At 40.4% G+C, this 22,998-nt stretch overlaps 1 protein-coding gene across 4 annotated transcripts in view; it reads left to right on the top strand.

Annotated features, from left to right (window-relative positions):
• DNAH9 (dynein axonemal heavy chain 9) overlaps positions 1–22,998 on the top strand; it is a 357,462-nt gene that overhangs the window by 298,755 nt on the left and 35,709 nt on the right. For 3 of the 4 annotated variants that reach the window (XM_058283466.1, XM_058283464.1, XM_058283468.1), the window contains 4 exons: positions 7,231–7,424; positions 10,053–10,201; positions 18,470–18,597; positions 20,475–20,702. In XM_058283466.1, coding sequence (XP_058139449.1) covers positions 7,231–7,424; positions 10,053–10,201; positions 18,470–18,597; positions 20,475–20,702 — 699 coding nt within the window. The remainder of the gene's footprint in view (positions 1–7,230; positions 7,425–10,052; positions 10,202–18,469; positions 18,598–20,474; positions 20,703–22,998) is intronic. The other variant, XR_011646782.1, reaches the window with a different exon arrangement.

Below are 22,998 nucleotides of genomic sequence, written 5' to 3'. Positions count from 1 at the left end.
GTTAACTTTGGAAATGAATAGAAAAGGTGAAAGCCCAACATAATGTTTTTAACTAGCAGTATTGTGTGGGTATGAAAGTGGTTTAAAGGGAAAGTCTAAGGTCATGTAGATTATGGGAAGAAAAGCTAAAAAATGTAACATGAAACTGTATAGCATAGTAAAACTGCATGTGAAATATGAATATGGATAAAATTGTATATATAAGACTGTTTTTCTTTGAAGCTAAACAAATGTATGTTAATACTACAAAACATTAATATCAGATGAGAAAAACCCTTATGCTAAATGAAAGAAACCAGACACAAAGTACTACATCTTTTATGATTCCATTTATATAAAATGTAAATATAAATCAATTTATAAAGATCAAATTAGATTAGTGGTTATGTAGGGCTGGGGAAGGAATGCTAAAGAGTGTGGAGTTTTTCATTTTGGAGTAATGAAATTGTTCTAAAAATTTTTGTGGAAATAAATGCACAACATTGTGATTACACTAAAAGCCATAGATTTTACTCTTTAGATAGGTTGTGTATGGTATGTGATTATATCTCAATAAACCTGCTAAATAAATAAAATAAACAATTGTGCAAGAATAGCCAGAAATAGCAGCTATGTAGGCAGGGGAAACAGAGAAATATTGAGAGGTTAAGAATTTTCTTGTTTGTTTTTTTCTTTATTATTATTTATTGATATAATGAAAATGCTCTAATAATGATTGAAGTGATGAATACACAACTATATGATTATACCAAATACCATTGATTGGACACTTTGGATGAATTATATGCTTTATTAATATGTAGTTTGATATGGTTCATGAATTCTAAAAATAGATATTGGATTATGTTTGTAAACTGGTCTCTACCTGGGCATGATTAAATTATGATTAGGGCTTTGATTGGGCCATGTCAGTAGGGTGTTGAGTCCCTGCCCCTTGGTGGGTGGGGACTCACAGATAAAAGACATGGCAAAGGAAAGAGAGTTTTTTGATGCTGGAGCCCCAGGAGGTAAGCACACAGAGGAGCTTGATTATGAGGAAAGAGAAGCAAGCCCCTGGAAGAGAGAAACCCTGAGCCCCAAGAGAAGCAAGTCCCAGGTAAAGAGGAACCCAGGAAGCCTGAACACTGGCAGACATCAGCAGACATATTGCTCCAACACGTGGCAAAGGACTTTGGTGAGGGAAGTTAACTTACAAAGGTTCTACCCCAAATAAATACCCTTCATAAAAACCAACCAATTTCTGGTATCTTGCATCAGCACCCCTTTGGCTGACTAATACATATATCAATAAAATTGGTTTGTTTAAAGAAAAAACAGGTTAACCATTTATGCGTGTTGTCCCCTTAAAAGGAACCATCTTAGGAAACTGTAGGCAATTCCATTAATGCTGCCACTGCTCAAAGTATTTTTCTAATTTCTTTATCAGAATCTGTAACTATTCTTTTAATCAACTTTATTGCTGCATATAAATCAGGGTTCAACATATTTTTTCTGTAAAGGGCCAGATAGTAAATATTTTATGCTTTGTGAGCCAGACAATCTCTGTCACAATTACTGAACTCTGCCAAAGCCATGCAATATATGTGAATGAATGGGCATGGCTGAGTTCCAATAAAACTTTTATTTACAAAAGCAAGTGGTAGACTGATTGGACCTGCAAACTATAGTTGGAGATCCCTGATCTAAATAATAAAAGTATGATTTGATTTTTATTGATAAATGCCATCATTCTGGACCCACTCTCATGAATGACAAGGGGAATAATACATTGGGAAAGAAACAAGGGAGAACTCCATTCACAACAGAAACCAAAATTACAAAGTTACAAAATGCCTATACACATTTATAATAAATACAGAGCATATATGTGGAAACTATCAACTTTCCTAGGCTATATAAAATTTAGATGAATAGATGCCCCACTAGTAACACTGTCCAAAAGAAATCTAATGTGTGCTAGACATATAATTTTAAATTTTCTAGTAAGCACATTAAAATGTAAAAAGAGACAGATGGGGAAGAGGACTTGGTCCAGTGGTTAGGGCATCTGTTTACCACATGGGAGGTCCGCGGTTCAAACCCCAGGCCTCCTTGACCCATGTGTAGCTGGCCCACATGCAATGCTGATGCATGCAAGGAGTGCCCTGCCACACAGGGGTATCCCCGCATGGGGGAACCCCACACGCAAGGAGTGCACCCCGTAAAGAGAGCCACCCAGCACGAAAGAAAGTGCAGCCTGCCCAGGAATGGCGCCACACACACGGAGAGCTGACACAACAAGATGACACAACAAAAAAACAACAACACAGATTCCCATGCCGCTGACAACAAAGAAGCGGACAAAGAAGCGGACAAAGAACACGCAGCAAATAGACACAGAGAGCAGACAACTGGGGTGGGAAGGGGAGAGAAATAAATAAAATAAACTTTAAAAAAAAGAGACAGATGAAATTAATTTTAATAATATATTTACTTTAACCTAATATAGCCAAAATATCATTTCAACATGTAATTGATATAAAACTTGAGATATTTAATTTTGTTTTTGTATTAAAACTTCAAAATTAATGTATATACCATATGCCTATAGCACATCTCAATTAAGATGCTAAATTTTCATCAGAAAAAAATGATTTATATTTTGATGTCATAAAGTTGAAACATTGATTTATATATCCAATTTTCCAAATCTATTTAAAGGTTTTCCATCTACTAAATTAAATCTGATTTTAAATTTAACTTTAAAAATATAAAAATTAAATAAAATTTAAAATTCAGTTCCCTAGTCACAAGTGCTCAACAGACACGTGTGGCCAGTGGTTATCTTATTGGCCAATACAGCTCTAGAGCTTGAGAACAGTGACTCATACAGAGTCTGAAGTCCTTATTGAAAATTCATTTTGGAAAATGGGTAGAATGAACCCACCTGCAGAAGTAGAGCAATGATGGAAACAGGCTTTGGAGTCAGACATCCCTTGGTTTAAATTCAAGTGTGTTTGTATGTGAGACCTCTGGCAAGTTATCCTATTCCTCTGAGTCTTTGTTCCCTCTTCTGCAAAATGGTCCTCATGATACCTACCTCACAGATTATGCCAAGCACATAGTAAATATTCAGTAAATGGAAGCTGATAATGATTAGTGTTATAGTTATGGTTATAATTACCCAGCTAAGGTGTATAGATGCTGTGTTTGATATGGATTGTTCCTGATATAATAGAATTTGTCCAGAGGAGGAAGAACTTTCTCAGACTGTGAATTACCCAAATGGGACCAGTCCAGTTGCCTTTCCTATATTACACAACAAAGCCCTCTGCAGGAAAACTCTTAAAAAAGAAATGACTTGCAAGAATGCTTTAATGCTTTCATTTTGCGTAGTTCAACTCAAAAACTGTAGTGCAATTCCATTCTGTTCCTCTTCTCACAAAATGAGAGTTTATTTCCTTTTGCTTTGCTTTGCTTTGCTTTGTTTCCTATCATTTTGTTTTGTTTTGTGGCTATTCAAAGGCTTTTGCAATTGACTGAAGCTTTCTCTCTCTATATGAGTTGGTTGTGTGGAGCCACGGGGTCCAGGCCTATCAAATTCAAGCATAGTACAGGATGTGAGCAGGTGAACCACAATGCAATGTATAGTGCAGATTGTTGAAGCCTTGGAGGAATGCTCTTTTTAATTGTTCGGTTTTCTAAAAACAAAAATAAGTATAATGGGATAGGACATAATAAAAAAATTTTTAAAGCAATCTATCTAATGAAGCTTTTGCCTTGTTTCCCTAGAAGAACCAATAAGCAGGTAATGAATGAAGTCTTTGTGATAAAGTGCTGCTTTTATTATTATCCTTTGTAAGGAATTTTTAAGTGCCATCAAGTACTGAACTTTAAGGTAATGCATGCATTCTTTTCTTGATTACAAAACCTCATCTGTGATACACGCCTCTGTTAGCCTTTGAACAGGCCCCTCACCACCACTCTGGAAGCCAATTTAGCACAGTTGTGTTTTGCTGCACAGACCAATGTAATTAGGTTAATTAGTCATTTCCATTTAGCATATTAGAAGGCTAGAAATCCCTTTCCCTCATTTGGAAGATTGAGTGTTGCAATTGTGTTCAATCTAGAGCTTCAAAAGAGTGTGTTTCCCACCAAGTCGTGGCAGCTGGGAGCACTGATCGCAGTATAATTTGCTCAGTTTGGTGATGACGCCAGAGGGGGTAATGGGCTGCAGAAGGGTTGGTTAGTGATGGCGCAGGCTGGCAAGAGGAGGGGGAGTGGAGGCCTGGAAGAAGAGGAAAGTAAGTTAGTCCCTCAGCCCAGAGAGAAATAATTACCGCAGCTGCATCCTTTCCCGGCCTGTCAAGTTCGCTCCTGCTGGCAGGCCAGATGTCAAACTTTATTAATTGAGCCCTTCCTGAGTACCAGGCAACCTGCTAGGCCTAGACATAGAGACGTGCCTCAGAAAGTTCCTGCCCTCAGGGAACTCACAATCTTGTGGGAGTAACAGAAAAGTAAGCCAGCAACTGCAATTCAGTAGTGTGAGGAGCCCCAAGGAAGAACAGGAGAGGGTTTCACAGTCTTCAAAGCATTTTTATCTTTGTTAGTCGATAGAATTCTACATGCAGGCTACAGTTAGGTGAGCTCATTTTATAAATGGCCACAAAGGTTTAAAAACGGATTGCACTGCAATGTCAGGTGTTGGTGGAGGGGTGGTATATGGGAATTCTGCACATTATGCATGATTGTTTCGTAAGCTCACAACTTCTCTAATAAAAACATACATTTAAAAATTAAAAAAAAAAAACTTTCCAAGTCCAATGACTCTTAAGTGGTTGGTGGGGAACTAGAACTCACCTCCACAGTGCCTTCTCCACTGCCCTGCACACTTCCCAATACCACTTTTCAGCAGGAATGCGAGTGCATTCCCTGCTTTAAGGGATCAAGGTGAGGTTGGGAAACCACAGAGCAAATGTGAAAGAACACTTGTGCCTCCAAAGGGGAGAAAAGCCTAGGCAAACCCAGGTCAAGTATAACATGTATCCTCCAGTGTCACCTCCGCTTGTCACCTGTAGGCCTTTTCTACTGCAGTCACACTGCTTTCTGTCATGCCCCACACTCTCTCCCCAACAGATGTTAGCTCTTGTTAATCCTCTCATTTAAAATCTCTTTCCCTTCTCTCTCCCTCTCGCTCTCTGTCTCCCCAGTGTAATTCCACGTGCTTCCCAAGGCCTCCCTCATCTCCTCTATGTCCTTTGCTTACGATAATAAGCCTTTTGAAGGCAAGTGTCCGATTTTGCTCATCATCGTGTTCCCAAGTATCTGGTATCTAGCAGGCACTTGGGTATTCAAAAAATGTTAAATAAATGAATGAATGAATGAATTCAAATAATAATGTATCAGGTTCCTTAAAATTCATGGCACTGTGGTAGGTGCTGTGAACACACAGTCTACCTTTTAGTCTCATTAGAGCATGGGTTTTTAATCCTTTTTGTTCCACAGACCTCTTTGCCAGTCAGGTGAAAAACACGGACCCTTTACTAAGTCCACAGTATACTGTGTGCTTTTTAATAAATAGATCACACCCACACCAACATGTCCCCACAAGAATAATGTTATTTTGAATTTCAATTCAAACTCACAGACCCCTTGTTAACATTCCCTGCATTAAAGAGACCAGTGAGGCATACAGGTAGAGTTGAGTAACAATGGAAGGACTAAAATCGACTGAGTGTCTAAGTGAATGATGTTGTTGTGGGTACTCTGAATAAACAGGTTGGACCCCCACCCAAAATTTGATGCTGATTTTGAGATTGATGATGCCACACACACAAATCAAGAGGGTGTGAAACAGTTTATTGCATAGTGAGGCTTTCTGGGGAAAGCAGGCCCACTCTCAAACAGTCTGCAAATGGCTTAAGAGAGCTGAAAAAGGAAACTTGTTTGGGTGAGGTTGTTTGTTTTTTGTGTTTTGTTTTGTTTTGTTTTTGCACTACCAGGGCCAGAGATTGAGCCCAGGACCTTGTATTTGAGAAGACAGCGCTCAACCACTGAGCTATACCGGCTGCCCTGAGTTGGTTTTTTTGTTTGTTTGTTTTAGGAGGTACCAGGGATCAAACCCAGGACTTTGTACATGGGAAGCAGGAGCTCAACCACTTGAGCTACATCTGCTCCCACATATGGGTTTTTTGCTTGGTTTGGTTTGGTTTGGTGTTTGGAGTCTAGGCCAACTTGAGGGCTACCACGCATAGGCAGGGACTTGTGTGGTATAACCTCCCTCTGGTGCTAAAGGAGGGAGCACCCAGTCTTTCTTATCAGCTTGCCCAAATGTGGGGCAGATGGGGAAGAGGGAGGAATAAGCTGCTAACAGTCAAAACCATAAAATTTAGTTAGACTCATTACTATAGATGTAAACTCTGTGGGTAACTCTAAATGGCCCTCAGAAAGAGGGTAAGAGAGTTATGTGCTCTAGGTTACGAAGGGTGGATGTGAGGAAGGGTGCTGATCTTGAACTCACCTTTAACAACTTGCAGAATGTTAACAAATAATAACCATGGCCAGAAAAACAAGAGGAATGGGTAGAATTTGGTGGAGAACAGAACATGTAGAATTAGTATGCACAAGGAATTGAGTTGGGAGTGAATCTGGCACATGTAAGGTTGGGGGCAGGCAGGCCTAGACAGAGTAGGAGGAAAGTAGGAGACTTGGCTAACTGGATAGACTGGAGGGCAACACTAATTTAAGAGATTCTACTACCAATTTAAGCATTCAGTCTATGAGGCAACTCATAGAAATTTTTGAGTTGACATTTACACAAAATCAATGAATCTGGAGACATTTTGACAGAGAATTGACAGGAGTTATCAGAGTGAGTATGGAGATGCAAGGGAGGAGTTACTAAAGGTTTCCAGACTCCAGGATCAGAATAAGCATGGTATCCCTTCTTGTCCCTGTTTTCCATGTAATATCCTGCAAGCAAGTGCTGCTCAGTCTCTGCTCCTAATAATCTCCCAACCATTATTTGCTGAGCCCTGCATATTTTGGGGGAAGTTTGTTGTGGGTGAGCTGATCAAAATTCTTCCTCTTTCTTGAGTTTTTCTGGGGGAAGCTCCAAGGCTCCAGACAAGAGTATGAATGAAACAAAATTATCTTTGTGAAACCATCTTGCCCTTGTACCCACAAAACCAAGAAAATTACAGCTTTCTGGAGTAATTGCATTCCACATTAAGCTTCTCTGAAATTGCCTAGGCACTTTCATCAATGGAAGAATTTTGCAATCTGGATCGGGACATTGAGGGATCCGCCAAGAGCTGGAAAAAGTTTGTGGAGTCAGAATGTCCTGAGAAGGAGAAGTTCCCACAGGAGTGGAAGAACAAGACAGCACTGCAGCGCCTTTGCATGATGAGGGCCATGCGGCCTGACCGGATGACCTATGCCATGAGGTAGGGAACGAGGGATGGTGGGGATGACCAGGATAAACATGGGGGGAGGGGTGGGAACAGACTCAGCATAACCAAACTAGCAGGGCTAAGCTCCCAGGTCAGGTATGTAATGATTGGACCTTCTGTATCAACATCCAAAATCATATGAGGCCTGTTGTTCTTTGTATACCATGCATTTTCTTAATATCTAAGTGGACAGTTTAGAAAGATGTGCTAATCAATATCAGAATTAACAGAGGGTATCAATTACATCTAATGAGATGAGAGTTGATGGGATCCAAAGATGGAGAGAGGGAAGGTTGAGTATGGCTGTGGTTGAGGTTGTAGATGGGTGGTCAGAAATTAGAGGATTTTGTCTGCTGGCTTCTATTTTCTAGGAAGTAGAAAGCAAGATCATCAGTTGAGTTTGTATAAAAGGGATGGTAGCACAGTTGTAAATTTGAGGAAATAAGAGAAGGTTTGAAATGGGATCTGTGAAAAATGAAAGACTGACAAGGGAAGCTCAAATGATTCCATGTAGCATTGAAGGCCCACCAGTTAAGCGCCAGCATTTGTAGTGGCACCAGTCTTCACTATTGGATCATTTTCTCCAGCAGTATCACACAGCCCAAGTGTAGATTCAGAGTTGTAGATTCTAAGTATGTATGTTAGAAGAGGAGTTAGGTAAGCCAGGTAAGGATATTAGCAAGAGAATGATTGGAAGTCATAGGCCATGCAAATCTGTAGAAACGGAGTGTATTAGTCGTTGCCTTGGGCTGGGAAATGGGAAAAGATATTAACTAAATAGGCATGAAGGATCTTATTTGGGTGATGGAAATGGTCTAAAACCAGATTATGGTCATGGTTGTACAACTCAGTGAATTTACTACAAATCATTGGATTGTATACTTAAAATGAGCGAATTTTGTGGTACATGAATCATACTTCATTAAAGTTGTTTTAAAAAACAAAGAATTTATAGGCCACAGAGTCTACATTGGATAAGGAAGAAGTGGACAGAGTAGGAGGATGATAGGAAAATACCAGGGAGGCAAAGATCCTGAAAGTCCTGCATTTGTAATGACACCAGTATGGACAAAGAATAAATGTAGTTAGAATAAATTGCTAAAAGAGTTGTAAGGATAAAAGGGTTTCATGAGGGAGTGGGTTGTTTCCATTTATGCTTTTAGACATAGAGCAAGTTCCCAAGTAATAACAAGGATGAGGATGTGGCCATGGAATTAGGTGGCTGAAGTAGGGACTAAATGAAGATCATCGAAGTTGAGGTCACTGAGAGTCTAGAGCTTTGTCCATATGGATGTTGCTGCCACCCAGGATGGTAGAGAGAATGTCCATTCAGTGGATGAGAATGACCAAAGGGACAATTGGTGACTCTGATGTCCAGGGGTAGCAATGATATCATCAGGCCTCACTCAAGCCATAGAGTGACAAGTAATGGTTTGGAAACAGCAGTAAGCAATGTACAGGACCCTGATCCTACCTCCCCATACCAAGTATGTCGGGTGTAGGAGAATGAGTCCACTTGAGAAAGCTACAGGGAAAATAGTGTCCTTGTGCAGAGAGTAGAAGTCTCAGTTAAGGCCAGGAGTTGAGTCAGATGTTCAGTGATGTGATTACCCTGTGAGATTTTGTTCAATATAAAGCAGGGCACTCTGTAAGGAAGCACGGTTAAGTGGAGTGAGATGAGAGAAAATGCAGAGAATGAGAGAATATAAGAAAATAAATTACTGGAAGGCCTTAGAACTTGGATAGGGTTGGAGGACAGCAGGGACATCAAGTATGGAGGACTTAGCTGCCTGCAAGCTTTCAAAAAGCATTGGTCCTGGCATACTCCTGACAGAGGGGGAGACATGACAGAACACCCAGTTCTTTTTTTTTTTTTTTTTTTTTTTTTTTTTTTAATTTTTTTATTTTTTATTGACTTTGTAATAATATTACATTAAAAATATATATGTGAGGTCCCATTCAACCCCACCCCCCCACCCCCCCTCTCCCCCCCCCCCAACAACACTCGTTCCCATCATCATGACACATCCATTGGATTTGGTAAGTACATCTTTGGGCACCTCTGCACCTCATATACATTGGTTCACATCATGGCCCATACTCTCCTCTATTCCATCATGTAGGCCCTGTGAGGATTTACAATGTCCGGTGATTACCTCTGAGGCACCATCCAGGGCAGCTCCATGTCCCGAAGACGCCTCCACCTCTCATCTCTTCCTGCCTTTCCCCATACCCTTTGTCCATTATGTCCACTTTTCCCAATCCAATGCCACCTCTTCTATGTGGACACTGGATTGGTTGGAACACCCAGTTCTTACAGTAGGAGTCAGCCATGGCCTAGATGGATAGGGATTCAGAAGGAGCTGTGACGTGGGTGAGCAGGCTGGCAACTAGCAACAGCAGGCTATAAATGTTGATTTAATAATAAGCAGTGAAAAAAATATTACAGTAAGCAGTGAAATTGAAGCCACTCCTACAAGCCTATGACCTTGAACAATTCTTTGAATTTCTATAGGCTACCATTTCTCAAATGTATTGATTTTGTGTGTGTGTGTGTGTATATATGTATGTGTATATATATATATATATATATAAAGATATATATATACTTTTTTTTGGCAGAGATTTTGTTGAAGAGAAGTTAGGAAGTAAATACGTGGTAGGAAGAGCACTGGATTTTGTAGCCTCATTTGAAGAATCAGGACCAGCCACTCCCATGTTTTTTATCCTGTCTCCAGGCGTGGACCCTCTGAAGGATGTGGAAAATCAAGGTGAGAAAACTTCGTCTTGCAGCTAAGGCTGTGCCAGCACCTGCCCTTTCACTCTTTGGGTCTGCCCATTTCTCTTTTCCTGATTGCAGATTTATTGTGCAATACTCAACAATTGCTAACCATATAGAATCAGGGTCATTTTTAAACCAACTCCAGGGGATCATCCATCAGAGAAAGGATGGACACATCTGGGCTCTACAGGCAGAATCCACAGAAGCAGGTTCAGGAGAAGACCTTGCCCCCACCCATATTCATTCTCCTGGAGCAATATTTTTAAAATATAGATCTAACTCCATCATCTTGATTGGGGTGTGTCCTCTGGGTTATTTTTTAATAACTTTTTTGTATTTTTATAAATATTTAATATATAAATATATTTATTATAGATATTCACTGCAGAGGCAAGTACTATGCTAGAATTATCTTTACTTCCTTATGGATCCAATGTCATAATCTCTAGGGGACTCTCAAAAAAAGAATGTTCTTAGCATTGAGGTTCAAAATCATGTCAAATTTAAGTTTTGTTCATATTCAGACCAGGATTTTCTTGGACAGCTTTGTTTTTTCTTGAGTTTCCAATTGGCCTTTAATTTGTTCTTGGGGGAAGAAATAAGTGTTCTCATTACCATATCTCTAATACCTCATAACTGCTTACTCATTCTATATGTTGAATAGAATCCATTTTATTCTTCTTGAAGATGTTCTTCCTAAACTCCCTGACTTCATGTTCTAATATAGAAAAATGGTATTTTAGCCTTCTAGGAAGCTCTCATCATGAAACTTATTTTCTTGATTTCCTGGGTTAATTCTACTACCTTTGTATCCTGTCTGCTAATTCCTATCTTTCACCCTTGTTTTGCTGGCATAAATCCCCAAAAAAGAATGATGGGGAAAAAAATTTCTGAATCCTTGGGTGTCCATAAATGCTTCAGTTTTGTCCATATACATGTTTGATAGTTTTGCTAGGTCCAAAATTATTTTCACTCAGAACTTTGGACACATTGATCTATTAGCTTCTAGAAACCAGTTTTTTTTTTTTTTTTTTTAATGAAAGGTAATATGCCAGTAGGATACCTTTCTTCTCTTCTTTGTCAGTGATCTATTTTTTATTATCTGGAAACTTTACCTTGTTTTCTGTTATCCCTTTACCTTTTACTAAAATTTCCTGAGCTGTACTAGGTTTGGGTTCTTTCCACTCCTACCCACTCAGTAGCCAGCATGTCATTTCAAGGGAAAATGGCATCTCTTTTTTCAGTTCTGGAAAATTTCCTCTTATTTCTTTGGTAACTTCCTCCCTTATATTTTCTAAGCTCCCTATTCCTGAAGTTCTAATAATCAGATGTAGGAATTCCTCTATTCCCCACATCTTTTCTCTTATGTTTTCTATCTCTTTGCTTTTATTCTATTAGATCTCCTCAAATTGTGAACACTTGTAGTAAATATTTTAGTTGCAAGATATATGTATGTGCATATATATGTGTATGTATGTATACATATGTGTGTTTTATTTATTTAAATTTCTAAAAGTTCTCAATCTTTTGTTGTTCCTTTTCATAGCATCCATTCCTTCCAAATGTTGGTGATCCCCACAATACTTCACTCTGTTCATTTTCCTCCTACCACTTGCCTATTTATTCTCATTTACTGAATCTTCTTCTTCTAGATAGCATTTAAATGTTAGGATGACTCATTGCTCAATCTTGGACCTTCTTCTATTCTCACTTGTGTCTCTCTCCCTCTATAACTACTACTGCTCCTATGGCAAATAATTACCTGTGTGTTTAGGAATCCCACATTTATAACTCCAGTTCAGGCCTCTTGCCTCAGTTCTAGACCTGTATAACCCATTGCTTCACCAGCTCCTTTTTTTTTTTCTTATCCTCACAAGTACCACAGATTGAACATGTTCCAGCCTATACTCATTGTCTTCCTCCTCCGACAAGCTTTATTTACTCTTATTCTGAAAGTTTATAAGCTGTGTCTTGGTATAAGTCCTTTTCATTCATCTGCTCAGCAGTCAGCATGCCAGTTCAAATGGAAGTCTTGTATCTTTCTTTCTTTTTGGAAATTTTCCTCTATTATTCCTAGTAAATGTTACCACCATCCAAGTTGCCAGAAATCTGGGAATCAATAACCCTTGATACCTCCTTTACCGCCCCCTTCCATATTTAACCCTATCGATTCTACCTCCCAAATATGTTTCAAATCAGTCTAATTGTCTCTATTTTCATTGTGTCATCCTAGGCTAAATCGTCATTCTCTCTCACCTGGATTATCATAGTAGCCTCCTAACTCATCCCGGCCCCGCCCTTCTCCCTCTAGAACCTGTTGCCACACTGCAGCCAGAGTCATCTTGTCAAATCTCAGTTCTGATCATATCATTATCCATGATAATGGATAATGACTTTCTAATGACTTCCCATTCTTCTTAAGGTAAAGTCCAACCCCCTTAACATAATCCACATGACCTTCATGGCCTGGTCTTTCTCTATAGCCGTTCTATTGAAGACACATAATCTTTTTAGTCCGTAGTGATTCAGTGAGCCTTCCTGACCCAGGGTATTTTCACAAACTGTTCCTCTGGTCTGAAATACGTCTCCCCAACTCTTGAACAGCCTAGAGCCTACTCATCCTGCAGGTATCAACTTTACCTGACCTCTTCCCCTCACCCCCATTAAACATTCTCATAACACCTTCCAAGCAATTCTAATTATATCATTCTTGCATAATTTTAACTTATGTTTGATGCCTGCTCATCATTAAAATCCTTGAGGTCAAGGACCGTATCCATCTTGCTCACCATTTTCTTAGCAGAGCCTAATGGAGTAACTAACCCAGAAAAGATGCTTAACAAATATTTAGTTAATGAATGAACAAACAAGTGAAATGAATATCACAAGAACTGTCATCATAGCTAAGTTATTCCTGACTTCCACACTTTTATAGAGTTCTATATTCTTTCCTGTCCCCTAGAGACTTTGTTGCTTTCATACTGACAAATCTAGTTTCCTTATTTTTATTCAGTATTTCTCCTTTTGGAAGCTTTTATACACCCTGTCTATGAGCCATTTCCCACTGCCTTTTGCCAATTGACCTCCAACTATTCCATTATGCATTTTGGAGCTTACTGTCATCTCAGGGAAGCAGACTCCTCCCTGATCTATATTGGTTATTTGTCTCTGAATCTATTATCTCAGCTCTGCCCTTGGCTTAATCTTAACACATATTTCCTTACCAGAGAGAATATTGCTCTTCATCAGCTAGAGATTACTTGGGCACCCGTGCCTCTCTCTCTCTTTCTCGCTCCCCTCCTTCTTGATGGTTTGATTTATTTTCTAATTCACCCCTTCAGAATGTATATTCAGGTGGCATTCATGTTCCCCACATCTTAGAGCTGATCAGTTTACCTGATGGGCTCCTATTCTTAAGTTTGGAAACAACATGGTTTACTCAAACAATATATTTTAGCCCCAGCTTCGTAAGTCACCTTGCTGTCTCTGAATTTAGGCATCGCCTATTTATCAGAAATTCCACTCTTTTCCTCCACTTAGTCTCTTTAGATAGCTTGGTATCCTTTCTCACCTTTAGAGACTTATGTTTTTAACTCCTTTGTTTCTCCTGCTACTACTCTTACTTTAAATACTGAGTAGAGTTTTAAAACCCTAGAGTCAGCTTAAAAATGTGTTCCCTCATCCCTACTGTACTCCCCAAAAGATGCATGTACTTGCAGACAAATAAAATTCTGTATTGGGGTTTTTTTAAGTCCTTGGAGCTCATCCATTGACCCTTGATTAGGAATCTATGTTTTTTTGGCAGTTTTGTATTACTCAGTCTCCTCCAGGATTTTCCTTTCTAAACAACTGTAAAGAAAAAGAAGAAAAAAATTCCTTTATAATCCGTCTGCTTTTCTTGACCTCTGTTTTAACCTACCATCATCCATCCTCACTGCTCTCCTTCTTGCCTTCTCTGATTATTCTTTCCATAGTTCTTTAATTCTACTTCCCTCTCTCTTTTTCCTCATCACCTTCTTGCCAACTTCCTTATTTGCAACTTTTATTTTTGCTTTTGCTTCATCTACTTCTCCCTTCTTTTGAATCACTCATGATATCTACCTCGTGGAGTTATTGTGAGGATAAAAAGGGAAATCTCAGGTGTGAAACTGCTTTGAAAACTTAAAAGTACAATACGTAGTATGGCATTATAATGATGATGGTGGTAAGCTATTCTTTGAGGCAACTCAATTTGCCCCCTTCCTTGTCACCTCCTTTCAAAACATAGCTTCTTCTCTGAGCCCCCCTCCCCCCAAAAGAGGATCTCTTCTTTCTGCCCTTCTGAAGGTTCCTTCTCTGGTTAAATCTAGCATGATCTTGATTGGTCTCCATTTTCCTTTGTCCACTTACCAGACTTTAACAAAATGTATTTTGGGTTTTTTTTTTTCCATTTGGGGAACAGAAAGAAGCTGTACCTCCTGCCTTTACCCTCCCTGCTTCCTTCCTCTCCTTCCAATGTTCTAGTCAGAACAACGAGTTCACTTAGATTTTCTGCAGGCCTTCTACCAGTCATATTCAAAGAAACAGTTTTTAGTCTAGTGTCTTTACAGCCAGATAATCAGTTTTTTAACTTTGTGTATCATTTCATAGATCCTAGATCCATCTTCTTTTCTTTATGAAGCAATTGAAAGTTGGTTAGGCCAAAGGTAAGTCCAGTCCTTAGAGAATGGCTACAAGATTGATGGACCGTCATTTTTTGTGATGAGAGGGACTAGTTTGTTCATGGGCTAAGGAGCAAGAAAGTGAACAGAGGGGCAAGGGTTGAAGATGCAAGAATAGATGGCATTTAGAGAGGGTAGAATGATAGGCACAGGAAGGACACCTTTTCCACTGAGATGAGGATGTACGTGATGGGGAGGCAATAGGGTGTGCAGAGAGGCAGGTAAGATAGCAGTGAGTTAAGGGAGTTTCTACCTGATGACATATGTTTTCTCAGAGAAGTAGAGAGAGAAATAAGCTTCTGAGAGTGAGGAGGTTGTGATTCATTAGAGGACTTAAAGAAAGAGGGAAATGGGAAAGGTAGCAGACATTTGGAAAGATTACCAAACAGCATTGAGGTTGAAAATTATGAACTTGCGGTGGGTCGAATTCACCACATTTATTATAATTCTCTTTTTTTAATGTTTGAATTAACCTAACATTAAGGTTTTATAAACAGAATACAGAAGTAGAAGAGGGAAGCAGATTTGGCTCAACTGATAGAGCATCCACCAACCGTATAGGAGGTTCAGTGTTCAAACCCAGGGCCTCATGGCCTGTGTGGTGAGCTGACCCACATGCAGTACTGATGCACAAAAGGAGTGACGTGCCATGCAGAGATATCCCCTGCATAGGGGAGCCCCATGCAGAAGGAGTGCGCACCATAAGGAGAGCTGCCCTACGTGACAAAAGCGCAACCTACCCAGGAGTGGCACCACACACACGGAGAGCTGACACAGCAAGATGATGCAACAAAAAGAGACACAGATTCCCAGTGCCACTGACAAGAATGCAAGCGGATACAGAACACACAGCAAATGGGCACAGAGAGCAGAATGTGGGGGGGGGGGGGGGGTGGGGAGGGGAGGAAGGGGAGAGAAATAAATAAGGAATAAATCTTTTTTAAAAAAGTAGAAGGGGACAATGGAGTTGAGAATCTTTCAGAATCATGGTTCAAATGATGGATTATTGGCTTCATATTAAATAAGAGAGAAGTAAAGGTAAAGATTAGGAAAACACGGAACAGCCAAGGAACTGGACATTTCACTGACTTAGAACTAGAAGGTGGGGAGGGAATAAGGGCGTGAACAATCTGGGAGGACAGAATTGATAGTCATGAATGGGTACCAAAGGAAAATGTTTCCAATGTGGGGCATCTGTAAGAGATAACAAAGTCTTGGGTGCAGCCATGGGGAGTAGGTAGCATAAAAGGAATGAAGTTAAGGTCTTTGAAGATGAGGAAGCGAAAGTTTACCAGGATGATGAAACTGCAAGTACAGAAGATGTTGAGTCAAGTGCCAAAGATTTTGATAAAAGGAAGTTTAAGAGTAACAGTTGTAGCTCAAGTGGTTAAACACCTGCTTCCCCTGTATGAGGTCCTGGCTTTGATCTCCTAAAACAAAACAAACAACAAACAAACAAATGAAAAAAACTCAGGAAACTCAGGGGAGCCAGTGTATCTCAGTGTTAAGTGCCAGCTTCTCACATATGGGGTTCTAGGTTCAATCCTCAACCCTGGTACCTGAAAAAAAAAAATTAGTTTAAGTAGGATGTTGGTAGAAATAGAGAGCAGAAACATTAGTAGACAGTATAGCCAGATATGCTTTAAAAGACAAAGGGTTTTTATGTGAGGGTAGAGAAGAAATAGTCTGAAAATCCAATGAAGGCTAGAAAAAGTGTTTGCTCTCCTTCAAGCCCATGGTATATAGAGCTAGGGATGTCCTCAGAGAGTCTACAGGTAGAGGAAACATGCTGTAGAGAGGTGAAAAGAGGTTACAGTGGAGTATGGTTACAGGTGAGTTGCAGGTGGCAGGGGTCATGGAGGCCATTGCACAAACAGTATGAAAGTGAAACCCAAGAGAACCTAGATAGCTAGAGGAGCTTGCTGATGACCCAAATGGCCTCGATGCTGTGAATGGAAAGCCTCTGCAGAGTTACCTGGGTGCATCCTGAGGCTTGCATGAGATGCAGGCAGCTTTCTCTGGCTGAGTTCAGTCAATACTCATCCTTCCATTTTGCCCCTTCTCAAGATATCCAAGATTCGTTTCTTCTTTCTCAGCCCCCCAGCCTTGTCTCAAGCCTGGACTGATGTATGCTGTTTCTGGCCAGCCTCCCTGGCGCTAGGCTTTGCTCCCTACATTCCCTCCAGTCTGTCATTTTCAAACTAATCTTTATCAAGCACCCCTTTCCCCATATCCTTCTCTTGCTAATAAAGAAAAGAAATAAGCTCTTTTGTGAGTAGAAACATCACAAAAGCCATTTTATAATCACAACACATTTTACCCTGGTATTTTCTCTGGAATAAGTTGTTTATCTCCCTGGTTCTAAAGCTGACATCAAATTTATTGCCAGCTAGAATTTATAGAGTTTAATAAAGGTATTACTTGAGTTCATCTCAGTTGAATCTATAACTATTTCTCACTACAAAAAGTCATCATATTGCTTTATCTCACACACTTGAAGGAAAGTCTGTACTTCTTTTAGTATTTAAAAAGAAATCCAATATTAACAGTTTTTTTCTGAAAGTTTCTTGCACAAGTATCAAATTGCATCTTCAATCTTAGTTCCTCTGAAACTAAATTTTTTTAAAAATAGCCTTTTACCCTTATATCTTTTTCCATTTCCCCTCTTTTCTCTTGTGTACCTCACCTTACTAGCAAAATTGCTCAATGATTCCTTCATGGAGTTATATATGTTATAATCCTTTTATCCAAGGAATAATTATATAATTTCTTTAAACTTTATTTAATTGGCTAATAGCTTATGTCAAAGCAGAATTGGTACTCTATATTAAGGTCATTTCTTTGTGTAAAACTCTTCTTGGGTTTGGAGAACAACTGACAAGCATTGGCCTTGTGTCTGTGACATGATTGTGATAATTGTGGTTTTGTGGCCATTCCCTTACTCATTTCCCAATGCCAGAAACCTCGTGGAGATTCATCCTGCAGAACATTCACACCATACAATAAAGCCCATTCTTGTCTTGCCTATTGCCTTTCTTCACTCTAATTCATACCATACAGGAAGGGTATTTAATATGGTGTAAAGCATAGGAAATCAGAATTACCTGTGTCCTGTCCTACTGGCCATAATCCCAGTAAAGTCCCAGGGAAGATATGCTTATATTCAGAGGACAAAGTAAGCCAGAAGGGACCACACCCACATGCTTGCTACAGTTTGACCCCTTCTCCCTCATCATTCTGTAGGATTATAGGATAGTGGTCAAATGTCTGGTCTTCAAAAGTGGCCCATACAGAAGAGTGCCACCACTCCTCCTCATTCTCGAGAATTAAGTAAGGAGGGAGGAGTGAAGCGATTTTGGTCTGGACGAATGTTTCCCTTTGTCTGGGAACAAAATGCTGGTAATCATATCCCCCTGTGCAGGAAAAAGGTCAATATATGACCTGTGTGTGTGTCCAGGCATGCTTATGTTGGAGGGATGATATGGAGTGTGCATTTCCTTTAAACAATGCAAAAGAGACACAAGAAATAAGAATGACAAGCTCCATACTTCCTTTAGGGAAAAAACTCGGATATACCTTCAACAATCGGAATTTTCACAACGTGTCCTTGGGGCAAGGACAGGAAGTAGTAGCCGAGGCTGCACTGGACCTAGCTGCCAAGAAAGGTCACTGGGTTATTTTGCAGGTACGTCCCCTCTTGACCTCATACCTGTCTGGGCCTCATCCCACAATCTCTGGGCTTCTCTGCCCACCCATACCTTTCAAAATTTGGAAAACACTGAATACAACAATATACCTTTAAAGATTTGCGATGATATCAATTGTCTGGTGATTCTGAGAATCCTATGGTATAGAAAACTTGCTCAAACCAGTATTTCCCAGATGTAGTTGAACACAGATCTTCTTTACAGGCCTAACATCTATTATCACCCCATGGCACATATTTTGGAAAATGCTGCTCCAGGACCCTACCTTGGAGAAACTGGGATCAGATCCTTTCCTGGAGATATGACTTCTCCCCAGAACCCTTGGAGCAAGACCCAGACCTAAACTTTCCCCTTTCCCTTCCTGGCTGTAGGAGCTATGGAGTAGGTTTCCCACACCCTGCCACATCCAGGACCAATGGGGCATCCCCGGGCATCACTGAATCCATGCCAGGGTTCTATCCTGGCATCAGGTTTTACCTGAAGAGGTATTTTTCCCCTGCCCTGCCCAGCAGCAAAAGTTGGAATTCCTGAAACAAGTAGCAGAGTTACTTTCTTATGGGTTGCTGGCACTGCCTGCCTAATAGGAACCCTGGCTCTCTAGGCAGTCCATGAAACTCTCCACTCCAATAATGTAATTATAAATGAATTATTTAATTTAACTAATTTTCATTTCAACAACCATTGCTAACTCTTACATATTATAGCATTTTATTCTACAAAACCATGTAAAATCAATTACCTTTTTGGTTTTTTCCAACAACTCTGCTAAATAAGTATGGCAAACATTATTGTTATTTCTCTTTTTATAGAAGAGTAAACAGAACTCTGAGACCAAATTACTATGGTCCAGGTATTGTGTTCAGTGCTGATCTGTGTATTTAAGGCTCTGCAAACCAACTTTCTCCAATATTTGTCTAGGAGCTTTTATCTATTCATCATAATGAAAGATATTTCAATGATAAATAGACTATCTTTACTAAAATGAAAGATAACATTCTACAGAGTAGTCTTAGGAATAAATATAGGTTTAGTTAGATATACAGACAGATAGGAATCAGACTGGGGGAAGGAAAGGGACTCAAAAACCAAACAGAAGAGCTTTGGCTTAGAGAACGGAGGCTTGTTTGGTTTTCTGAGCAGCAATGACTTAATGTGTTTTAGGAAGATAGGTTTGGCAACAGTTAGCAGGTTTGGGGAGGGAGAGAGATGATGCAGGGAACCTAGCCAGATGGAGTTTAAATTAGTGTTTTTAAAATTTTAATGTGCATATACCTCTCCAGAGAATCTTATTAAAATGCGCTGGTTCAGTAAGTATGGGGTTGAGGCTAAGATTCTGCATTGATAACTAACTCCCAAGTATTACCAACATTACTGTCCTTGGGCCCAACTTTTGTGCATCCAGGATTCAAATAATCCAGGTGCCAGGTAGTGGGGACCTGGACTTGGAATGTAAACATGGGTTAGTACAGTTGTTCTCAAGAATATTATATATTCTCTCACCAGCAGCATCGCATCACCTCAGAACTTGCTAGAAATGAAAATTCTCAGACCCCACCCAGACTTACTGAATCAGAATCTTTGGGGGTAGGGCTCAGTAATCTGTGTTCTAACAACCCTTCCAGGTGATTCTCAGGCATGATCAAGTTTGAGAACATTCTTTTAGAGAGACTTAGCACACCAGTGGGTAGGGTTCAAATGCAGGATACAAGAAAGGTCCCCATTACTGGTAAGCAATTCCAAGGCTCATGTTGAAATTTGGTTTGAAGCCAAGGTCAGTCTCTCCTCTACCTGCCTTCCTGCTAATTGTCTGCTGCTAACAAACCTAAGCAGAAGACTGGATCCTTCCTTCCCACAGAACATCCACCTGGTAGCCAAGTGGCTCAGCACCCTGGAGAAGAAGTTGGAGGAGCACAGTGAGAATAGCCACCCAGAGTTCAGGGTCTTCATCAGTGCAGAGCCTGCACCCTCTCCTGAGGGCCACATCATCCCCCAGGGCATCCTGGAGAATTCTATTAAGATCACCAACGAGCCCCCAACGGGCATGCAGGCCAACCTGCACAAAGCCCTGGACAACTTCACTCAGGTACTGCCCTGGGAGGAAGGGAAGAAGAGCATCTCACTCACAAAGAGCTGATTCAAACTGGGCAGGAGAGGAACATGCAACTCGGGGTGAGGGGGGTGGGGCGGTGGGAGGAGGGGGAGGTGCCCTGGGGAGTATGCCCAATGAGGGCAAAATGTGTTCCCTTTGAGGCTGATCTCCACCCAGTGCCCACTCAGTATGACACAGCTCTCAATCTACCTGGGAGAGCAGAGCTTAGGTATTTTCTTGTGCAAGAGGTATAGGGGAACTTTCTGGAAGTCACCATGTTAGCTAAACATACCAAGCTGGAGGAGAGTATATTGCTATAAATCTAATTGATATGATATACTGGCTACACCTTTATTGGCTAAGCGTGCTATCTCTAAGCAGAAGATGATGCTTTCATTCAAGTAGCATCACTTAACATGTTATTTTAATGCATGGGTGGCCATGCAGCTCAGTTCTCTTTCATCATCTCAGCAAGACACCTTTCCTTGCTGTTTCTTCATTGGGAAGTTCCACCTTCCTTGGAGTGGGGATGGGGGAGAACAAAAAGACACAAAAACCAGGAGCTTGGGAGCATTAAAGTCTGTGTGCCACACTGGGGGCTTGGGCAGAATCCAGCAAGAGGGTTTCAAGAGCTGTTGGGGAAGTTTTTATCTCTGGTGTCACTCATAATAGCACAGTGGGTGTCTAGCTTCATAGAATCCATGCCAAAACCCACCACAGGTCCAAGGTGGACAACTTGAGATGAGCCTTCCAGTGGGACAACAGTTCCAGCTACCCCAAAGTAAGCCACCAGTACCAGCAGCCCTGTGGGGTCTGGTTAACTTAAAAGAAGATGAAGACTGTTTGGCAGTTAGACACTTAGGAGATTTTAATGACTGTGTGAAACCCCTCTGTGATTGCAAGTCAAGCAGTACAACCTGGAGAGGGAAGCACCCACAAAGACTTGAGAAGCTAAACCTATCCAGTCTCCTCCTTTTTCAGTCCCCTTTCAACCCAACTCCAGATCCCACACATCATCTATAACAGAAGAATGGAGAATATCGCCAGGAAATTCAGGATATTATAGATTGAAATTTTGTTTAAAAATTCCTTACCCATTGCAGTATGGGGCAGAAGGCAAGGTGCTCTCTTGACCAGGGGCATTCTTTCTTTCTTTTTTTCCTAAATAGGCCTTCACAAAACTCCTAGGTACTTTATACCAGAGATGAAAATGTCTAAAATATCTAGATTTTATATTCTATATAAGGGAAACACATATGCCTAACTTTTAAATCTACAACCTTCTTTACAGGAGGCTGTAGCTGGTTCCAAACAAAGAGATTTCTTCCCCTAAAAGGTATTGGGATGTCATGTACTCCCCACATTTCCTAGTCCTCTTAGAGTTAGATGGAGCCATGTGACTAGTTCTGTTCAATGGGCTACGCATTTCAGAAATGGTGCTCAATCCTCCAGTTCTCTCTTCCTCTGCTTGGAGCCCTCAAGTGATAGATGAGACAGCCACAAGATGGTGGAGCATCCATCAGCCTGGATCCATGCTTGGAAAAGAGCTGTCCTGAAAAGCCACTGGCTCTGAAGTAGATTTTGCACAAGCAATAAATAAATGTGTATGTTTTTAAAAACTGGGGGACACAATTAGCTGTAATTGAAAAGGGACATGAGCAAAGCCATAAAGAAGGACATGACATGCCTCACATGTTCAACCTCCTCATAATTAATATTTTAGGCCTCAGTAGGATTTTTTTTATCATCTATCACCATACCTGGCTTTGTCTTCTCAGTCTCCACAGGAGTTCTGATCTTGGGCTTAGCTCCCTGCAAGCTGAGGTCCAGCCTTGGTCATCCTCTTTTCTCCTGTCTTTCAGATTGTCGGGCAAGTGGGAAATACACCCTAAAAGATACTCGCTGTTGCTAGTTATCCTGTTCCTACCACAGTTGGGTTTTTTGGTCACTGATGGCCATCTTCAGTAACTCATTCTGAGAAAGAGAGATAGATATAAGTATATTTATTGTTCACAAGAATTTCCATTGTACTTTTCTCCTTTTACAAGTGCCTTAGAACAGAAGCCAATGTAACACTCCCTATTCACCCCGTTCCTTCAGAGCCCTGTATAACCATTTAAGGGACAAATTGCAGCCCTGTACTCTTTTTCATCCCTGCTTCCCTGATAGCTGTGCTGTTTGAGGAGGATTATTTTATTCTGACTTTTGCTTGAGTGTGCCACTGTCAGCCAGTGTCAGCATTTTAATGTGTGATTTCTCACATGTGCTTAAAGCACACGTGTGCTTAAAG

The sequence above is a fragment of the Dasypus novemcinctus genome, chromosome 21 (genome assembly GCF_030445035.2).
Source record: "Dasypus novemcinctus isolate mDasNov1 chromosome 21, mDasNov1.1.hap2, whole genome shotgun sequence".
NCBI lineage: Eukaryota > Metazoa > Chordata > Mammalia > Cingulata > Dasypodidae > Dasypus > Dasypus novemcinctus.
Note: the sequence above shows the minus strand (reverse complement) of the source record. Positions and strands in the feature narration are given on the sequence as shown.